The following is a 21993-nucleotide window of genomic DNA, read 5'->3' on the forward strand; positions in this document are numbered from 1 at the left end:
GGATACCTGGGGAAGACTGAATAAGGAAGGCAGTGTGCCACATGCCTCTCTGGGAGCCATGCACCGTGCTCCAGATGGCCTCCACACTTGCAGGCAGAGTCCTGTGTGTAGTAGGCCCAGGAAGCTTAATTCTGCAGGCAGGACCATCAGATGGTGCACAGGGTCCTATGGCAAATCAGGATGTCATTGATAATCCTATAATGTCTCTATGGTGGTCACAACAACACAGTGATTATTTAGGCAATACATAGAAGAGACCAGATTTGAGGAAACCATCATTAATTGATGACAAGAAGAAAATGATTGCTATGAAGAATGATTCTACTTATTGATCTGTTTGCTCATACGTTAATAAGATCTGTATAGTGATGCGCTGTCTCTTATGTTTATGCATATATGCAACTTCAGCTAAATATGAACAAAGGCTGCTCTGAAAGTAGCAGGTGCTCCACTTTTCACACAATTCTATGCTCTCCCTTGATTATTGAATATTGAAATATGTTTGTTACTATGCTTTTGTACGGGCTGAATCAGTAACGTAATTGTTTCAAATTGTTGAATCCTTGTTTGTGGTGTATTGTGACCCCGCCCAGGTCCACAAGGCTGTAGTCTGCTGCAAGAATAGCATGAACAGGAGTGAAGGAAGAGGGAGAGAAAGAACTTTGCTTGTGCAGGGAGTTAGTCTTGACTAATTGCTCGTATTATTAGAGATGCAGGTTTGTTGATCGTATATGGACCATGTTCTAGAGAGGCTACCCCAAAGCATATATGCTAATCTAATATATGTACACTGATATGCCATGGCAGAATTGAAGTATTATAAGATACAGATCCAATAGTAATGGCAGTGTTAATGGGTCAAGCATGCCCAGGCAGCACTGGTCGTTTCGTAGGCTTAAGATGCAGGTCAATTTCCTAATAATCATTTTGAGGGTGCTTGGATTAAGCTGCCTTGCAAACTCGGAAGGCAGCCTAATCCAAGAGTAGGACATGTGAACCCTGTGGTAACAAAAGGTAAGCATTAAAATTGGTCGGAATTAGTCAAACATTTTATCTCTGGCCCTGGATGGAAAGGAAACAGTATGCATAGTGCTTAATAAGTTATAATGCCACTTAACAGTAGTGAGGAGTTTGAAGTAAATCTTCCAGGCAGCAAGGCACCAATATAAGAACCAGTGCACTTAAAGAGAAGCCCTGAAGGGCCCCTCAGTCCCAAACAGGAAGTTCTACAGTCGGGATATGTGGTTGACCTGAAGAAACTTCCAGGTTACGGTAGCTATCAGTAGGTAGGTTTCTTAGTGAGGATCCAGCTATGAGGCTGTTGCCAGAGCAGTCCTTGCCTCATGGCAGCCGACCTTTTAGGATTTCTGGTTTGTTGTGGGAATGGAATAATCTGCATAAACACTCTCCCTTTCCAAAACCTTTCTTGCAGTTTCCTCGTTAGGTTTACAGGTGCCAGTTGGGAGAACCCAGATAACTCATTTTTCGCCTGCTCTTTCTACCACACCAAATAGCCTTCAGACACGAAGTCCCAACGCGGTCCTTGGGTCCAGAATGGATAACTTGAGTTTGAAACTCAAATTAATTTACAGCAAACACTGACCCAGGAGCAAGAGAAATGTTAATCTGGGGAGGTCATACTATTGAATACAATGGGATTTATTGTTTAGCAACTGCCCAAGATTTAATATCGAGGACTTCATGGAATTGCTGCCTTTTCTCATTAAGCACAAGACCGTCATGTTGGTGGCAGTTAAGAGTGCTGAGACCACCGTAGAGGAACTTTGTGCATGTAAAAGTACACATTGCATATTTAATGCCATGTGCAGTGGTCAATTTTCCTGCAAGTCGTGTGGTTCCTCATGCCATCAAAAAAAGATGACGGTGGTTCAATTCAAGTCAAAGGTCACCCAAGCTCTGCTTCCATTCTCAAAACAAATGAAAACCTTTGAGAGCCCTTTCTTTGAGCGGGATTTCAAGTGATCACTGATGAATGGACCTGATGTTTTCCTATTCATCTGGTCAAAGGACATGCAACTTTACTGTTTCTTCTGCACCTCTCATCCCCCTGATCTTCCTGGACATGAAGCTTCTCGCAACAATTTTTTGGTCAAAGGTTGAAACACTGGTAGGCTTTCAACAGTTTGTAGACAAAAATCACCTTTTGAAGTTCAATAGTCAAAGCAATGTCTTTAATGAGACTATAGCGCTTGGTGGTGAATACAAAGGTACGCAACAGTCGGTTTCATTTTGATTGCCATCTAACTTTGCTTTATCCGGTAATATCTTTTTGAAAGTAAGAAATGCGTGTTTCTAATGACTCCCTTACTACTTTTTAATGCTGAAGTGCGGTTTGTTTTGATGAGATGGAAAGGCTGATTATAAAGTACAATTTGGTTTTAAGTTTATTGCATCAGTCATATTGAAATCAGTGCTAAATCAACAACTTAAAAAATCCACAGTTAACAAAAACAGAGTTGGATCGAAAGCCCGATATTACAATCTTCTTAAATCTGATTGCAGTAATTAACAAACATTGCCAAACCAGTAGGTGGATGTTGTATGCCATTTTAAATGGCTTCTGTATCTTCAGAGGAATAACGTCACTCCGGTTTATAGTGTTAGACCAGCATTTGTCGATCAGCAAGGGTATCGTATATAGATTTGATGGAATGCTCTAAATGTCTATTAATAGCAAAGTGCTTTTGATGTCAAATTCTGTGGATCATTGAATTCACAACAAAAACATCTTTCAATGAGATCCTTAACATAAGAATGGTCATTGTTTCGTACTGTTCCTTAACACTTTAGTGCCTGTAGTCGATGACATTGGATAGCTTGCATTACCGTGTTTTTTCAATCTGCTAATGCACACTTTTGGATAGAACCCAGGCATTCAGTACGTTTCAGGTTATACTTAGTGGAGGGTTTAGAACGCATGAACCAGAGTTTGATGCAGTGGAGCGGAGGAGAGAGCACGTAGTGATAAAACTAGTGCACCTCCTTTTCTTGATTGGTGCAGGTTTGGAAATACACTAGTCAGTTTCTAGATCAGGTGGTACTGGAAAATATTAATGGTGTATCGATAGGCTAGTAAAGGACAGTTCCTTTTGGTGCCACTCAGCCCGTCTGGTACATGTTTAAGAGGGTGGGCCAGATGGATTTATCTGGTGAGTCGCACTTTGGTTTAAAACGGTTGTTTGGCTTGGATAGTTGACTTTGATAATTTGATGAAATGATATGTAGATGTAAAATAAGGTTGCAAATCTTTGGCTCTGACATCTAAATCATCCAGTCTTTGAAGCGACAATACGTTTTGCTGAAGATTTATTTTTCTTATGATATTTGCTAGTATGATCGAACGGAGGGTATTTTTTCCTTATAAACGATTAATGCCAAAAATACATATAGAAGTTTAAATCACTGCATAAAAGTTGTCCTTTTATGCATAAACAATAGCTATTGGCAGTCTCTTTTTTTCTGTAACTGGGAGCTAAGGAAGGAGGTGCAGATTCTGTGTGTCTGGGAATGTAGTTTTTTGTTCACGTCTGACTTCAGGCTGGTGATTGTCTGCGCTTTGAAATAAGATTGGACAAGTAGGATGCTGCTGTTTGTGTGAAGAAAGCTGTCCGTGTTTTTTAGTTTCACATAACTGACTTTCTCAATTCCAACACTACTTTCTTTTCTCTTTGTATGGCCTGAGATGAGGTCACAGTTAAGCGGGAAGTATATGGGAGTTTGGAGCGTCTGGGTTCTGAAAACCACCATCTACTCCGTGATGCTGGCCCCCGGAGGTGGTATACAGAGGATGCCTCTGGGTCCTCTGCCCTTTCCATAGCCTTTTTTATTTTTTTGTGAATGCTTGAATTGCTTTCCAGTCATATTACACTTTGAGAGTTCATGATACACATAGTTGATGAGCTGTGAGATGCAAACTGAAAGAGGATCATTAGGAACGCCTCAGCCCATAGTCAAGTCTCACAGAGCTGTAGCTTAACATTTTTTTATTTTTTTTATTTTAATTTTATTGGTTTAAAACAAACCTTTAAAATGTTGCACAAACATCTACACAAAACAAGAGTTTTACCGACTCCGTCATCATTTGTCAATGCCCCCGACTGGATCGATTTCGTTCTCCCCATACCTTCGGACAGAGATAGTCACCCAGATTTCCCCTTAAAGATGGTTTTTAAGAGTTCTCAACCCTTTTCTCCGGCTCCTTATTGACCTGCGTTCTCTTTTAATTTCGCTACGATAATAGCCAGAAAGGAAGTCAAGGGCAAGATTAGTTTCATATCCAGTCCATTCCACATTTTCCGCCACCACTCTTCTGCGCACGCAGAACGATTTGCATCTGACCATTAGCCCAGATGTATTGATCTAGCGTCTCTTAGAGCTGAGCAGAAGAGGACTAAGTGTTTTAAGGACTCTAGCTCCTTATTACAAAAGCGACAAGTAGAGGTTTGTCCCGCATTACACGCCCAATAACTGGTTCGCTCTTTAGTTCTTAATGCATTCAACCGGAACAGTAAAAATAATCTTCTTGCATTTGCGTTTGGAAATCGGGACAAATATTTTTGCAAGATGTTGTACCCTCTTGCTTCCGTAGGAGAATCTGTCATCGCATTAGCCATCAATCGCTCACGACATGTATTTATCCAGTCAGCACGCCATAGTCGCACTTTTGCGGCCGCAGGATTACTATGGAGCATTTGCAAGCTGATGTTGATCACCAGAAGATCTTCACAGCGTTTTATCCATTGAAAAAGGATATCTGGACTTCCTGATGCCGCCTTGTGAAATATCTGGAATTGAAATATTCCCGCTTCTACACACGTTTTTCGAAATAGTGCAAGTTGATTCCAGCATATTCTCGCATGCAAAGAGATTAATGCTAATTCATACCGTATACAGGCAGTTGCGATTACAGGTGGTAGATTTAGGGTCTTTGACCAGAACATATGTTCTAGTGAACTCCAATGTGTTGATGGACAACCAAAGGCATTTTCTGCACCATATACCAGAATTGGTACTACTTTTTGTTCATAAAAGTTGCGTAATGGTATCATTGAAAATTGCCTGTATTTTTTGTGAATTACCGGACCTTGACAGGCCAACTGGCCACATTTCCTTTTTGAATCGGCCACCCAAGGCTCCTCACAGATACTGAAATTAAGTGTCATGCCAAGGTATTTTACACTTTTTGATATCTGTAATTTCTCTTGATTTAGAGACCATACATACTTTGAGCCTTTTGAATTGTGACTTGTTTTCAAGTTCTCGAGCACCAATATTTCTGTTTTAGATGTATTGATCTTCAAATTATTCTGGTAAACGTAGTTCTGTACAGCATCAAGTTTGCGTTGGAGCCCGATAGGTGTTAAATCCAGGATTACTAAATCATCTGCGTACAGCAGCCAGTTTATCTTCGATCCCTTGAGATTAGGTGGGAAGGATCTCACTGTTTGAATCGCTTCACCGATATCGGAGATGAATAGACTGAAAAGCGTGGCTGCTAGTGGGCAACCCTGCTTCACTCCTTTCAGTGTCTTGATTTTGGTGGACAACGTTCCTGAAGGATCCAACCGAATGGCAATTGAGGTGTTTGTGTGGAGATCTTTAATTGCCGCTAGTAGGCCAACCGGGCAACCCCACAACTCTAGTTTTTCCCACAACAGTTCACGATCGATCATATCGAAGGCCGTAGAAAAGTCGACGAAGGCAAGATACACTCACGTGTTCGTTCTTAGGGCTTCCATTTTAAGCAGATTTAGAATCAGCAGGTTTAGCGAGCATCCAACAAATTTCACAAAGCCCGCTTGTCGTTCATCTATTTTATTCGCTGTTTTGGCCCAGTTAGTCAGTTGCACTTGCAAGAGAGATGCAAAAATCTTACCCAACACATCAAGCAAGGCCACCGGGCGATAGTTTTTTGGTGATGCTCTATTCCCCTTCTTGAAGATCGGCACAATAATGCCAGTCTTCCAAGAGGTTGGGACTTGCTTTTGTTGGTTGATTCTCGTAAATAGATCATAACATATGTCAGTCCATAGGTCCGGAAATTGTTTGATCATACAATTAGATAACCCGTCAGGACCGGGCGCACGAGAGTTTTTAGCTCTCACAATTGTCTCTCGGATTTCGTCCTTGGTAAAGTGTAGGTTCCATGAGGTTATGTTGGAGATTGGCACAATTGGAACAACGTCTTTGCAGTATAGGTCTGTAAAGTGCTTGACCCACTCCTTTTCTAATACTGGGCACGCTTGCAGAGCCATTTGTGAGGTTTCCATGCAGTTGATGGTACGCCAGAACTCGCCACTGTTCTTATTCCTGAGCATCTTCATCATTGCTTCGGCGTCGTTTTGCTGTAGTACGACTCGATGACTTTTAAGCCAGTTTTTATAGGCTTGTTTAACCGCTTTGTTTTTTGCAGTTCTTTCAGACTTGGGGCCCTGATTGTTTTTTCGAATCTCTGCTCTCATGGATCTTTTCCGTTGCATTATCGTAAGGTCAAAGCTATGTTTTTTCGCAAATGACTGGTTTTTGAGACCAAGATTCTTGCTTTTGAACTGAGACAGAATTGGCGTATATTCAACCTCTTTCGTCGTTGCCTTAAACTGGCGGCTTATCTTCACCACGTCCTGTTCTTTCAGTTTTAAGCGAAGGCGATTGGATTCCACCAATACTTTGGAGTTCCACTTATTGCATTGCAGGCCTTTCGTGTCAAGAAATCTAAGTTCCAGCATATCGTGATCACTGTTGGGCATTGAGCGGATTTTCATAGTTTTTATTTTTCTATGCAACGTATCGGATACAAACAAGTAATCGATAGTGGAACTTTGCCCATCGCGCTGCCATGTGGACTTAGCTGGAATGTCACCCTGCGTGTGACCGTTTAACATCGCGAGCCCTCTCACTTCCATCTCTTCTCTCCATATCTCTGCCAAACGGTTTTTAGAGGAATTCTGAGGTTTGAAGAAATTGATATTTAGATCACCACAAACTATCACTGCGCTTCCACTGCTTGATTCCAGCAACTTATCAAGGATTGCAGTAATTTGGTCGACGAATGGCAGTGAACCAGTCCGTTGATGGTTCCAGTATACATTGATGATATAGATCGCGTCACATGCAGTAGCTTAACATTTATAAAAGTCAACCTGGAAAGCAATCAAACCTAGTAAGGGTGTGGGGTTCCATGCGGGTTGGCCCCTCCATGATAAGGGAACGTTTGCAGTCTTTCCATGATGTTGACAGATCATACCCACAGAAGATTGGAAGAGCCACATACCTCTATAGTGTCATCCTGGAGTTGGGCAAGCAAAGGGGAAACTCTGACTGCAACATGACAGAAAGCCTCTTTATGGCCTTGGTACGCAGAGTGGTGAGGCGGACTAAAGTAGAATGAGTTTCACAGGGGGAAATTGATGTCTGGTCCTGTCCTTGCCAAATCAAAATCCCACCCCTGAGCAATTGACGGCTGCTGTAGCTTTTCCATTTACAATCTAAAGTATACACATGCACACAGCATATACAAGCAGGACTCGGAGAGGGAAGTGTGGCAGTTGAGGCGATTATAGAGTAAGAGGAGTAGTTGGAGAGACTAGAATAAGGTCACAGCTGAGTGAGGGAGAGTGGTCAGGAGAAGAAAGTGAAGAGTAATGGGAGCATGGAGAACAGGGCAGAGGACATCATAGAGGGACTAAAGAATGAGCAGAGAATGTGAGGCAGTGATGTAGTATGCCAACACAGTCCAGCCACATGAAAACAACGTTGACGATGAGGAAAAGGGGGCACATTCTGGGAGCCTGAGGAAGGGAGTTGCAGCTTTGAATCCTGGGCCAGAAACGTGCTCCTAACTTGGTAAAGAAGCGGTCAGAACAGCAAACGTACAGAGTGGGGAAAAACTACGAGAAGAGTCCTGGCCAAACCCAATTTGACGCATAGTCTGTCAAAGACCAAGGCAGAGGTGAGAGTTCAACATTCTCTGAATGACTAATTAGTTGTTAGTTGTGTAATGCCGGCCACCATCAGATGACTTAAGGGGTTATGGTAACTGATAGGTGAGAACAGCAAGTCTAAAGCGTGACCCTGATGACCTCTCCAGCAGCCAAGAAGTGTTCATGATGCTATAAAATTCCAGTGAGTGACCCTTCCTGAATTAAGGGAAGGTGAGGGAGATGACCGGAGGGCCTACTATCCTCAAAGAAGTAAACAATTAAATGACTAGCGGCTTAGTGTGCTGTCTCGGACCACATCACCCTGGGCTCTGCCAACTCTGCTCGGTTTCATGACTGAAATAAATCCAATATTTAACTTTCAACAGGTTTGGAGTCCTCTTTCTCGACTTTAGCCTCCACAACTCCTGGGGCAAATTGCTGAGGCTGCGGCACCCTTCTATTTACTTGTGCCAGGGAATGTAGTGATAGCGTCTTGCTCTTTCTAACGCAGGTCTGGTGAAGGATGTCAAAGGATGCTTTTCTGGATCTGCACCTAGGATTAACCGAATATGTATTTCTGCCGTAAAGAGAAATAAGTCCCTGACCAGTACTTGGCGGAGTAGCCACAGCATTTCCTATGCCACCCGCTCTCTTGCTCCACGCAGTCTTTTATATAGAACATAGAAAATGCATGTAAACATATGCCAACCCCGTCGCCACAAACCCACTATTGTTCCATTCCCACACAGTCATTATTTTTAATACATCATTGTACTATACAACCAGAACTTTTAGAATATTGTCCATCTGGCTTCATAAAGATTCTGCTTACCACCTTTGCAGTAAGACATAATACATTGGCCCTCAGCCACTTGTAAAGGCACCAGCTAAATGTGAATAAATTCCCACATGCTCATCATGCAGGCCTTGTTACACGTTGATCACGTATTCACTGCGCGTGCGCATCCAAGAGATGATGATCATAAACTGTGGGATTTTGTGGTGTGCTGGGGATTGCAAGGCATGTTTCCCTTTTTTTATTATCTCTAATTTATTTGAAGTGTTCTGAACAAAGTGTTCCTCGGCATTCTCGAGGCAAACCCAAGAGCACAGCAGGATAGCTTCCCATAAAATGAATACAATAAATGGCTCTTGTGGTATTTTAGGACATTAGCCGTACCCGGCACATCCTAAGCCAATCTCTCTTCTTTAGACATCCCTCCCTCCCTCGCTCTGCTTATTCTCTGCACTCTTTTCTTCCTCTGCCGTTCTCTCCCTCACTAGGTGAGTCATGCTGTCTAGTGTGCAATTGCTAGACCCACCCCAGCCGTTGCTGACCGTAGCACGCCTGCAGAAAAAAAACACAGGTAACATGATCCATGGGAGGGCGGCAGTGTTGCATGATTGTTCAAAGTAGAATGCGGGCAGCAGGGACGTCCCCGGAGCTTCATAGCTGGAGAGCTGTATTGTCATGGTGTCCCCTTACGGGGCTGGAGTTCTGCAAGGGACCAGAGGATCAGGCTTCGTAGTCGACAACTGCATAGATTTCATATTTTCTGAAAATGATTCGTGCTTGGGCATACTGTAGCAGTGCTCGGAGAAGAAATAGATAATTGGTTTTCATCTGAGCTTCATCCCTTACAAGAAGGGGCATTTGGGGTGGCGAAATGGCACGTGCTCTTGACAACAGAAGCTTTTTTAAAAAATGCAATTGTTTAATTGTACACGCATTGTAAACTGGCTTAATTTTGCAATGTTAATTTCTAAAGATCAGTTTCAGTATACATTGTAGTCCCAAGAAGAATGTTACAATTGTCTTACTGAGCAGAGCACATCACCAAAATCTAGAATGATCATATACATTATTTTCGAATAGGTAATCATTACCAGCTGGATTGTTATTAACACCCCCTAGTACTCTTTCTAAATACCTCTATGAGAAAGGGAAAGATATAAATGACAAAAATGCTGGCTCCTGGCTGCTTTGCTTGAAACCAAAGCACATTCTGTGACCATAAATATTACAGCAGATCTTTCTATAAAGTATTTTTTTCAACATGTTGGGTGGTGTGGAACAAATGAAATGATTATCATGCGTTTTTTTTCTGATTGAACAGAGCGGGGATCACACTTCATGAAGACCTCATCACTTTGAGGTGAGGCTAAGATGAGCATAACCAGCGACGAAGTGAATTTCTTGGTGTATCGCTATCTCCAGGAGTCAGGTAACTTGTAATGCATGCCTAGTCGTGCCACAGGTTAATAATTGTGTATTCCCAGCTACTGTACTGTTTTTTTTATTTTATTATTTTGCACTTTAAAAAGAAGTTTGTCTCACTAATTGCTTCATGTATCTTTGTATAAGAATAAATCTAATGTGCAGCCCACCAAGCCAATTTACAGGCAGGAAAATGTACCTTTTACCATACCACTCCAATTGTGCTGGTTCTTTGTGAAGCAATTCAAATGTCAGTTTAATCATCTTGCTCTGCAATTAATTGCCATGTCCTTCAGTGGTCATTCCATGAGCTGGAGAGGTATGCTGCACCTGGATGAAGTGCAGCTGCCACCATATTGGCTCCCCACTGCAGAATGATGCCTCTCGCATGGTAGGGTGGTGCTTGATGTCCTGTGAATAGTAGTTGCGTGTTGGGCTTGTTAACCCAGAGCAGCATGCACTTCTGTACCCTTTCACATTTTTTTTTTTTTTTACACTAAACACTCCAGCCAGGGACTACTTCCCCGACAATGAATGTGGCGTACAATAAAGCGCTTTTTATTTTTTAATAATCCATGAGTTCTTTTCTGTTTCAGTGGGCCTCCAACCCATCTTGCACCCAACCTCCACAAACACCCTGTGTCACAATGGACCAGGAATCTGGCCGGTGTGTATCAATAAGATATTTATTAATTTATTATTTAATGAAAAAAGAAAATCAAACAATTTTACAGCCAATAATGTTGTGGTACACAATTGCACTAATCTCTATTAGTTAGGTTAAGCTATCCTGTTAAAATTCTCACAATCTTTAATGGCAACACAGAAAAACAGAAATTTTAGAAGGAGAACGCCAACGGTTTAGCACGCCCCCCTGCAACACTCACCCCCAAACATTAGCAAACTTAATTGCTTTGAATGGAAGGCAATGGCAAGGAGTAGGGATAGAGATAGAAAATCGGATTTGGAGTAAAGCCCACCACCCCAAGATGGGAGGCCAGCAAAGAAAGTGTAAAACCGTTTTTGGAGCAAAACAGCAGAATTTGATTTTGATTACTCACAATGGCTAGGGGACAGAATGAAAGGAAATTCGTGTTGCTTACACTTGAGGAGATGGGGAAACTTAGAGACTACTATTCAGCGCAACAATCGAAATAAAGTAGGAAAATCGGTTTTGGAAGGAAGCAAATGCAAAAGGAAAGATGCATTGGCAAATGGAAATTCGTTTTACGCAGGATTTACAATGACAGGCAGCGCAAGGAAGGGGTTTGGCTCAGAAAATGACAATCAGTTTCCACTGACAAGGACCTAGACAGATAACAGATGGACTTGTAGGCGAAAAGGGATTGCTCTCAATGGGACTACGGTTTGGGGTTTTAATAGGACAGCTGTAAATAGGTATTTGTGGGGTAATGCACAATACACTGACAAATTCGGATTTCAGTTACCAGGAGACTAATTCTTTTGAGGCAATACTTCAATGACTATAATAATTAAAGACACCAGGGACAAGAGTGTTAATTTTGAATTTTAACACTTTTGAACTGTGAATGTCAAATAGGGGAATTCATTGATAAGGTATATGATATAAGGCATTTATAATGTGCCTATACACAAGTGTTTCAAGGCGCGACAAGGCAAGGGAGGGGAACAAATGGAGGACGGACAATGATCCTACTAGGTCAGGTGTCATTGAGATCACACAAGTGCGTGGGAAGGGGGGAAGGGAAAGTGCAGTACATGGGAATAGATAACAGTAAGTAAAATAATGGCGTGTATGGGTAAGTGCGGACATCAGCTGTCAAGGGCTGTAGGGGGACTGTAGGGATGCAGAACAGTCCCCAAGTGCGGGGGTTGCCAGGTGGGCAGTGCAAGTGTGTGACGCTGGCGGGGGGAGGGACCTGGGCCCGGGATCAGAAGGTGTCCAGGTAGCCAGTGCAGTACCGGTTACAGCCAGGAGGTCAGCAGAGGATAGGAGGAGAGAAAGCGAAAGCAAAGAGAAAGGTTTCGAGGTGCTTCCGGAACCAGAGATGGTTCTCCTCAAGTTTAAGGGAGGCAGGGAGGCTGTTCCAGAGGGAGACACCAGCTGAGGAAAGAGATCTACTGCCAACTCGTTGCTTGGAGAAGCGACTGACCCCAAGGGAGTTGGAGGCGGATGAGCTTGAAGGAAGATATTTAGGAAGAGTGAGTTGAAGGTATTGAGGCCCCAGAAGGCCTTGTGGACGATGCAGAGGGTTTTGAACTTGATCCTCGCAGCCACTGGGAGCCAGTGCAGATATTTAAGTCCCGGAGAGATACGATTCCTGTGCTTGAGGCCAAGGACAAGTCTCGTAGTCCCGTTCTGGATGAGTTGCAGATGGCAAAGAGTAGAAGCAGGCAGATTTAGAAAGAGGCAGTTGCAATAGTCCAGCCTAGAGAGAACCAGAGCTCTGGAGACGGTGAGCTTCTGGGGGAAGGAGAGGAAAGGCAGAATACCTCTGAGGAGGTGCAGCTGGTAGTGTGACTTCTTGGAGACGTCAGATGTGAAGGGAGAAGGAGAGTGTGGATTCTAAGATGACCCCGATGTTTTTGGCCTTGCCGGTGGGAGCAAGGAGAGCATCAAGAGAGGCCGGCCAGAGAGCAACAGGAAAGGAGGGAGCAGGTGTGCCAATGAGAATATCAGTCTTACTGGCATTAAGGCAGAGGTAATTGGCGGCCCACCACTCCTGGATAGCAAACAGTCAGATATGAGGGAAGGAGAGGAGGAGGCTGGGGGTAGCCTGAAAATGAGCTGGGTGTCATCCGCATAGCACTGAAAGTTGGGGCAGAGTGCGGCGATACAGTGGGCAAGGAGTGCCAGGTATTGGTTGAACAGCCAGGGAGAGAGGTTAGACCCCTGGGGGACAATACATGTAGAGAACAAGATAGCTTTATTTAAAAATATGCTAAGGATTTACACAGACAGAGATTTATCAAAGGGAATATGCTCACAGGCTAAACACAGATTCTTCTATGGGAGCTGACTGAATTACACTGGCAATTTGGGTATTTCAATGGGGTTTAATGCTACAAAAAGGAAGGGCTTATGCAATTTAGGTCTGGAGTTATTTGTTACAAAGTAAGCCTTGGTTTTGGATTCTGGAAAGCCAGCTGGATCTCAGGACACTCCAGACACCTAGGCAAGGGGTCTGGTCGCTGCACTCCTCCTTGGTATGCTTCAGCCGACTCCTCTCCGTTCCCCTTCTCCTGTCTCCCTGGGTTTTTGTGCCCTTTGACCTAGTACAGCCCCCCTTATATAGCACAAATGACATCACCAACTTTACAATCTTGGGGGAGTACTCTGTAATTACCCCTACTGCTTGGATAGGACAGGTTACCATTCCTCTCTCCACCCCCTGGCATGATTGGTCCAAGGGAAGAGAGCACCATCTGTCTGTTTGTATTAAGACTCTTCTTTGTACTGTGGGCCACTTTTTGACAAAAACTAGTTATGTCTCATTATTTCATAATTCTGCGAGCCCCTGACACATAAATTAGATATGTGGTTTTAGTTGGTCATAGGGAATTAGGTAAGCCAATCGCCAACTCTGTACAATGTAACATAGCCTGGGGCACCTTTTTGTCCTTTTCAAATAATCTATAACAGTTACAACTCTGCAAGCATGTTCATAATTTCATTCTCCATTTTTCCACCAATTGTCATATTTGTCCCATTTTAGAGCAGCCAGAAAACCATTGTAACTGGCCATTTCGGTCTGCAAGCTCATAGAAAAATGCACATTCTCTTTAAAACCACCTGGAAATTGCATAAAAACATAGCATAAAACGAAATTAGTTCTCATTCCATCTGCGGCGAAAATGCCTAAAAATGAGATCGGTCCTTTAATGTCAATTGGGAGGATCTGTCCCCCTCTGTCGGAGGCACACTTTATCTACCACAGCCAACTGTCTTCCCATGGCCCAGCCGTGGACCCAAGATTTTTATGACCCCCCCCCATTGAAGTTAAATGTTAAAGGTATTTGTACCGAGCACCGTCACCAACGGAATTGGTCCCCAGGTGCTCTGGCGGATATGTAAACGATAAGGTGGGATGGGTTAGTAAGGTGAAGAGGGAGTAGGATAGTGAGAGGAGTGGTGTTCTGTTGGCAGCTTCAACTCGGTATACACCAGATACTGAGCTTTGGTGCAGGTATTGGATCGGTGTCAGTCCGCGTGTGCTGTTGCTCCGGCTTATGTGTTGTTGCAGTGTTGTGAAGTGCGTGCGGCTTGTGGTGCGAGAGATGGTTGTGTGAGTTTGTGTGAGATAAGTATGCAGAATTTGAGGTTATATTGGTTAGTGGGTTACCTGACCGTTAGCATGCTAGCATTCACAGTGTGGCACTTGTTGGCCTTCACAGTCTTATCTAGAAGCGACGCAGGCCAATGTTCAGAGTTCTATCTGGGTGTGGGCATGCTAACATTCACAATCTTGTCTAGGAGCGGCGCAGGCTGGTGTTGACAGTTCTAAGTGTGGCACATGCTAATCTTCAAGTTTCACCTGGGCGCGGGCATGCTATCCTTCAATTAAAACCTATCTAGATGCGACACAGGCTAATGTTCCAAATTCTAGCTAAGTGTGGACATGCCAATATTCACAATTCCATCTAGATGCGACGCAGGCTAGTATTCACAATTCTATCTAAGTGTGGACATGCTAATATTCACAATTCTATCTAAGTGTGGACATGCTAATATTTACCAATCTTTCTAAGTGCCGACATGCCAATATTCACAGTGCCATCTAGATGCGATGCAGGCTAATATTCACAATTCTATCTAAGTGTGGACATGCTAATACTATGGCACTCTTTCATTGTCCTTACGAGTGTGGCACATGCTAACATTCACATTTCTATCTAGATGCGGCGCAAGCTAGAGCTCAGAGTTCCTTATGCGTGTGGCACATGCTAAATTTGCAAGTGAGTTAATATGCATAACAAGGCAACATTTACAATACATTTATAGTGGTCACAAGTATTCCTAAGATTGATTTATTAAAGTCTATGGTAGTCTACATTATGGAGGGTAAGGTAGAGTGACAGGGGCTTTCTGGAGTAGAGTGATTGCTCTACACCCCGCCCATGCCACACTCAGTTTTGTTGGTGTCTGCTGGCTTCCTTGGCGTCCCCTGCGGACACCTGCCGACACATCTTAGGGCCGTCCTTTGCCTCGGGGTCCTTCGCCGCAGGGCTGCCGGGCAGAGGGCTGCCCTAGGGTGTCCTTGATGTGCGGAATGTGGACCAATCCGGATGGAGTGGGCGTGTTGGGAGGCGGTCAGGGGGAAACCAGGAAGGGGTGGGCAGGGGGAGAGGGACCAAGCGCTGAGTGCGCTATGGTGCTTTAAGCACCTTTACAAAAAAAGTATTGCTTTGTTGGGGGGAGGTGGGGGTCAGGAGACTCCTTACCTGGGCCTGGCCTCGCTGAAAATGGCAGGGTCTGCCTACAGCAGACCCTCGACACGGCCTTTGTTTCCTTTTTTATTTATTTTTTTAAAACAGACCAATCGGGACGAGGGGAGGCGGGCAGAGGGAAACCAGGAAGGGGTGGGCAGGGGGAGAGGGACCAAAGGCTGAGTGCGCTATGGTGCTTTTAAGCACCTTTACAAAAAAAGTATTGCTTTTTTGAGGTGATGTGGGGGTCAGGAGACTCCTTACCTGGGCCTGGCCTCGCTGGAAATGGCGGGGTCTGCCTACAGCAGACCCTCGCCACGGCCTCTGTTTCCTTTTTGATTTTTTTTTTTATCTGGTTGACTGGAAAGGTTATGGTCCACAAGAAAGGCCATTTGAACCAAGTGACAATATTCATGCACCTCGATTGGTGAAAAGGTTCCACTAGAATTTCCCAGACAAACCAGGACCAGTGAGGAGAACAGCCTTAGGAGGGGCCTTGGGGCGGGGGGGGGTCAGTGCTGTCACGATGCCTGCCCCCAGACATCCGGAACTGGTCCATCTGTCCAGGGAACAGGCACCCAAGGAGACACAGGAATTCCCAAGACCCCGCCTAGGGGCTATATGGGTTCAGTCCTGGCGCAGTAGGCGCCAGGCTCATATTGCCAACTTTAAACTATGCAGGTCATCCTGCAAAAAACTCATGTACAGGCCATCATGAGGCCATGAAGGGACTACTTTCCTTTAGGAACTATTTTGCTGCTTGGGTGTAGTACTTGAACTTCTTACCTGGGAACTACTTTTTTGATGCCATTTAAACCACGCCCGAAGAGCAGCACACGCTTTGCGTTATTCTGCATCTTAGCAGCGTAATGCTCACCGTGTCTGCAGTCCAGCATCCAGTCTACAGCCACACCCGTCTTGTGTCCAGAGCCGATCCTAGAGAAAAGGAAAGAGTTGTCAGTTTGTTTTTTGTAGTGGTTGCAGGAAGCAGCTCACACCCCTAGTCAAACTTTAGCCACACTTGCTTTCTTTGAAATCCCTGAGCCCCTGCCTTCAGGTCTGGCAGAGCAGGGATTGATGACACCCTTAGTAACCTCACATTTGACTGTGCAATGGTTCACTGGTAGGTGAGACTTCGCGTAGGAAGTGGGGCTTTCAATTGAGAAGTTTTCTGCCTGACGCAAACAGGTTTTTGCGGTTTTATGGGCCTCTTCAAAGGTGACTGAAGTCTTGTGGGTGGAAGCATAATGTACATTGCTTAGTTAACCCCCCCACAGCATATTTCCCTGACATTTCTGTGCAAGCAAAGCTAGCCTTTCACAGTGGCTTTTTTAAAGTAATTTCTCTTTTTTCCCCACACGTGTGCAAGCTGTTTTTGCGTCTGTTTGAAATCCTGTCTTGTATGTCACAGGATTTTTTTTTATTTCTTCTTTTTGAGTGAGTTTGCATTTGTTGTTGGTCCATTGACAATGAGGGTTAGGCCCCCTTCCACATGGTTCTTTGGGTTCTTTGATGTGACATGAACAAAAGGAAAAGCCAAGCCATTTTTCGTTTGCAGCGTTTCAAGGGCTCCTATTCAAGTGAAATGCAAAGCAAACACTGTTTTGGGTTGTAATGTTGAAATCCTTGCCCCTCATGGGAATTAATAGTAAAACAAGGCTGTTCTTTTGATGCAGTGAATAACTTTTTGTCCTTCAGGTGAAATAAATGCAACGCAGGGCCGTTTTTGGATGCAGTGCATAACTTAATGTCATTCATGTGACAGGGAACGCAAAGCATGGCTGTTTTTGGTGCCAATGTTTAAATACAGTTTTTCAGGTGAAAGGGATTTCTGTTTAGGGCCTTTAAATGCATCCCACAACCCATGGAAAGACTGCTCTATTGAGTGTATGCAGATGTCAAAATCCCACAGCGCATCACCAAATAATCCATGCAGGCGGTGCAGGAGACGTTGACAGGATAGTGTTGGTATAGTTGGAGAGACACTGGAGCGCAACTCAGCATTTGGAGGTAAATGGGCCAGAACTCAACAGTGATGGACAAATGGAGGAATTCTGGGAAGACGTAGGTGGGGGGGTAGGTGTTTTTATTATTGCAGAGCTCTTCCTACAGAATCAAATGATAACAAAACTCGGGGCTGACCCCAAAATGTGGGCAAAACTCGAAACTGATGGTGAAATGGATGCAGGGCACACCCCAAAATCTATATTATGATGCAGTAATTTGCACTCGTGAGTGGTGCTTTATATGGATCTACGATAATTTGCTGCAGGCTGACTACATCGAAGCCCGGTTGCCTGGGTCAGATTTAGGCTCTGCGGGGAAACCTCTTTTAATTTCCATGTCCCCTTCGTTTTTCATTCCAAAAGCGGGGGACACCCCCACAACTCTCCTTCCCTCCCTCTCCCTGCTAACCCCAAGCCCAGTCATGTGCACTTGGGAACACCCCGCAACACCAGTCTGTACACCCGCACCATCCCATTCTCCCCCACCCCATACTCCAATCTGCACATAGTCTGTCGGCAACACAAACACCAAACTAACACCGGATGCCCTCCTTACCTTGCACACCCGTTGTTCATTACGTCCTTTTCCTGCCATCCTCTGCTTCCCCATATACGCGGTAATCGTGCGCCAGCGATTTGGATGCCCTGTTTTACGCAGCTGCAGTGCAATGGTGAGTTTGCTGCGATGAAATCGGCTACTTCGGTTTTATATCACACAGTTCATGTAATTACTGTGTGCTACGCTTGGATGCCTAAAGCTAAATGTATCAGTTATGACGATTTGCGCTGCAGGACAGCAACATTTCCCAAGACTCCAGAGATAAGAAACAGGCCGCGTACTTTACAATGCAATAATAGCAGGCCACCATAAAATGCCGTCGTCGCACGAGGCAGCAGAGATATCGGACCGTGTCCCTTTTAGGGACGGAGTGAAAAGGTCGTGTGGGCTTTTCTAGAAATGCACGGCGGAGAGACTGGAAGTGGTCATACCAATAGCATGTATAAATGGTGACATTCAAACTGTTGGGTGCAAAGGAAGTTGAAGGCATCAAAAGTGCAAACAAAGTACATTTGTGTGTGTAAATCAAAATAGGTGAATTTTCAAGATCGATTATACATACATGACTCATATTCCATTTAGATCTGGGCAAAAATGCACCTGTATAGTTTAAATATGATCAGATACATGTTTCAATTATGTTCTTATTTCAAGGTCTATATAACATTGTATTTTATGAAGGATGTGAACTTGCGCTAGCATTTTGTATCCAATAGCTCTGGAAAGAGGCCATTATAAAGCAAAATGTTTGTAAAAACAATGAAGACTTTCTGGATGCTGTTGGTGAGTAATGCTTGGAAATGAGTCGCGTCTATAGTGCATTATAGTTTCTCGGAAATGCAAGGCGCTTGCAAAACATTTCCCTGCTAGAACTTACTTTTCTTAAGGTCAAAGGGAGAAGCCTTCCTTCCCCCTGTCGCTGTAGCATGCATTAATTACCTCCACTGTACCCACACTCTTGCAACTTCTGCCCGTCTGTCAGCACCTCAAGACCTCGCGGGAAACATGCGTTGCATTGCACTATCATAAGCTTGAGTTTTTGGAGGACTTCGTGATGGAGCATGTGCCATGGAGGCTTCCATTTTGCTCAGGGTTCTTAAAGACACGTCTTGGCCCGGGGTTGATGTTTTCTCTCAGTACTAGGGGGTTCTTGCGGTAGCTGCTTAATGTCACACCTGCTGTAGTTTTGAAAACTTAATGCCTCTTAATATTCACCTGATGAATATGGATGTTGGACACTAAGGACATTATTTTGTAGCTCTGATAAAGGGAATCCTTGACGGTGCCTTCTTGATGCTTGCCTTACTCCACAAACTCTCATGATGACCTTTGGCTCTCCAGATGTTTTGGCCTTCAACTCACATCAGCCATCAGTGCATTGGGACAATACCCTTGGTCAAAGGCGCTGTACAAATGACAAAATGCATCCTCTGTGGTGAGAGATTATTGTGGTCGTAACCCAAAGCATCAACTGGGCCAAAGGTTGCAGGTATCTACTTTAAATTGTGTGAACTGCAGTGGTCGACCAATACGTTCAACCGTACCCTTTGGCCACCTAGTGCTAGTTTGAGACATCTTTTGACTTCCACGCCAAGAACCAATCATATTTGCTCTTATTCTTTAATGCGTGAACCCAGGCACCATGTTCAGCTTTAACTTTTCATATTCTACAACTAGGCCTTTCCCACATCCTTTGCACACAATCAAGGAAGGTGTGGCCGGGGCGCTCCCTCATATGCACCTATTGTATAATCAGCATCAGTTTCAATACATGTACTGCTTTGTTGAATCAACTGCTGCTGTAGCATATTCCAAGCCTGTGCACGCTTTCTGGTCATGTCTGTCAACAATAGAACTCTTCTCTCGCTAGTAGGTGATGAGGAGAAAGTTCGCAGCTTTTTTCTTTTCTTCATCATCTTCCACCCTTTCCCTTGGCCAGCTTCTTTCGTGGAGCAGGTACTACCTGAACATGACTTGTGCTGCTGGTTTTCTAAACAGAGAATGGAATTAACGTTAAACTTAAATAAGCAACTAAATTTAAAAGCACAAAAAAAATCCTAAATTCAATCATATGCTCTCAATAGTTGGCTTGCTTGCTCTCCCTGATGTGAAGGTTTCCTAAGTGGCCATAAACGGTGTTTGCGTGCTTTGTTGAATAATGCAAATTCTCTTGCTTCTGCTATTGTCAATGCTGTGTTTGGGAGTGCATATAGCAGAAACCTTTTATGCTCGTTTCAAATTCTCCTTGCTCCTGAAGTTTAGACCATTAATTTCATCTAACTTAAGATGTGCGGTCGATCTCGGGTCAAACCAATATTGGTGAGGCAAACACTGTGTGCCCTTTTGTTGGCTGATTTTAGCTCTGCTGCCATCTTGAGAGCTGGTACAATAACTCATCAGGATCACACTTTGTCTACCCCTGCTTCCTTTGCTTGGCTCGATTTTCCTAAAGGGGTAGTGGTTTGTATTATCTAAGACTGTACAGAGGGCCCAATTATGTAATTAAACATCAGATTTATGCTCGAACAAGACTGACCCATCCCTCCCTACCCGTTTCCCAAGCTCCCCAGGCATTGATAAATCAGTTGTGCACTTTGAGCCCCGCTCTGATAAAATGGCATACGCTCTGTGCTTCGCAACCCTGCAAAAGCGTTAAAGAAATCGAGAGTTTGCTATTTTTTGAGGATCCAGGCACTCGGCTGTTTCAATATTGAGTTGATATGCCTCTCAGTGGGTGGGCTGACCCTGTAGGTAACGGCCCACCGCCCAAGTTAAGAGCCTGAGTGCAGCGAAGGTCCCTTAATGAGGGTGGCAGGCCATTAACCCACAGGGTCGGCCCACCCACTGAAATGCATAATTCTTTTATAAAAAGAAAAGAAAAAAAGAAACCTAGCTTTCCTGCATAGCCCTAACCAGGCCGTACAGTGCTGCGGAAAGCATTCGTCTGTTTTCCATGTTGATGACTTTGACGTCATCAGCATGGAAAACAGACTGAGAGCACAGCAGCACCAAGGGTGCAGGGCCATGAAGGAAAGGTACATTTCTTTGTGTTTTGTTTTGAAACTACACTGGTGCTATGGTGAAGGAGGAGCAGGGAAGCAAAGGGGGCACTAGCTGCCGAAGCAGCTCAGAATGGGGGCTTGTACCCTACAGTACAGCCTGCATTCCGAGCCTCCTGATTGGCTGGCACCCCCTTCAGGGAACAAATGGATTTTCTTACAATTTAGCCGTTCCAGGCATATCATACGCCATTCTAGCAGGCATTAAAGGTGAATATTGGTCTGTAATTCATAGGGTCACGTCTGCCCCCCCTTCTTAAATATCGGAATTACTACTGATCGCTTCCAGTAACGGGGCGTCGGTCACTGTGACATTAATGATAATTGGAAAGGCTAAGCATATAGGTAACTGTTGTTTCAAATTCGAAAGGCATACTTGTATCAGATGGAATGAGAGATATGTGCGGTATAAGAACAGTATCTCAGTTCCGCCGATTACATAAGCCTCTACGATGTATCTTTGTGGACGTGTAATTGTCAACCTTGTTCTATTGCAGAGTTCCCTTGATTGCATAAACTTGCTTAGTAGCCTAACTACAGCACCTACTTTCAGTTTTAGCTTGTGAGGAGGCATTTATTTTACAGCGTTTCGCTCTATGGAGATTGCAACGTTGAGCCAGTAATTAACTGTTCATTGACATTGGAATCGCGTGCCATGTGTGAAGAGAAGTGGGGGTGGAAAGAAGTAACTTAAAATTGTCCTGAATATTTGCAAAAGTGGAAGGTGAAGGTGACTGTTTAGAACTGTGCTCATTCCATTTGTTAAAAAGGTAGATGTTGAAGTGTAAGTGCATAAAGAGGT

The 21993-nt window shown here is 44.1% G+C and overlaps 1 protein-coding gene across 3 annotated transcripts in view; it reads left to right on the forward strand.

Annotated features, from left to right (window-relative positions):
• Positions 1-21993, forward strand: part of TBL1X (transducin beta like 1 X-linked) — a 943441-nt gene that overhangs the window by 502457 nt on the left and 418991 nt on the right. For all 3 annotated transcript variants that reach the window (XM_069640382.1, XM_069640381.1, XM_069640380.1), the window contains exon 4: positions 10058-10165. In XM_069640382.1, the coding sequence (XP_069496483.1) occupies positions 10108-10165 (58 nt within the window). In that variant the 5' untranslated portion in view covers positions 10058-10107. The remainder of the gene's footprint in view (positions 1-10057; positions 10166-21993) is intronic.

This window comes from Ambystoma mexicanum, chromosome 7q, assembly GCF_040938575.1.
Source record: "Ambystoma mexicanum isolate Mex_15411 chromosome 7q, UKY_AmexF1_1, whole genome shotgun sequence".
In the NCBI taxonomy this organism is placed as follows: Eukaryota; Metazoa; Chordata; class Amphibia; order Caudata; family Ambystomatidae; genus Ambystoma; species Ambystoma mexicanum.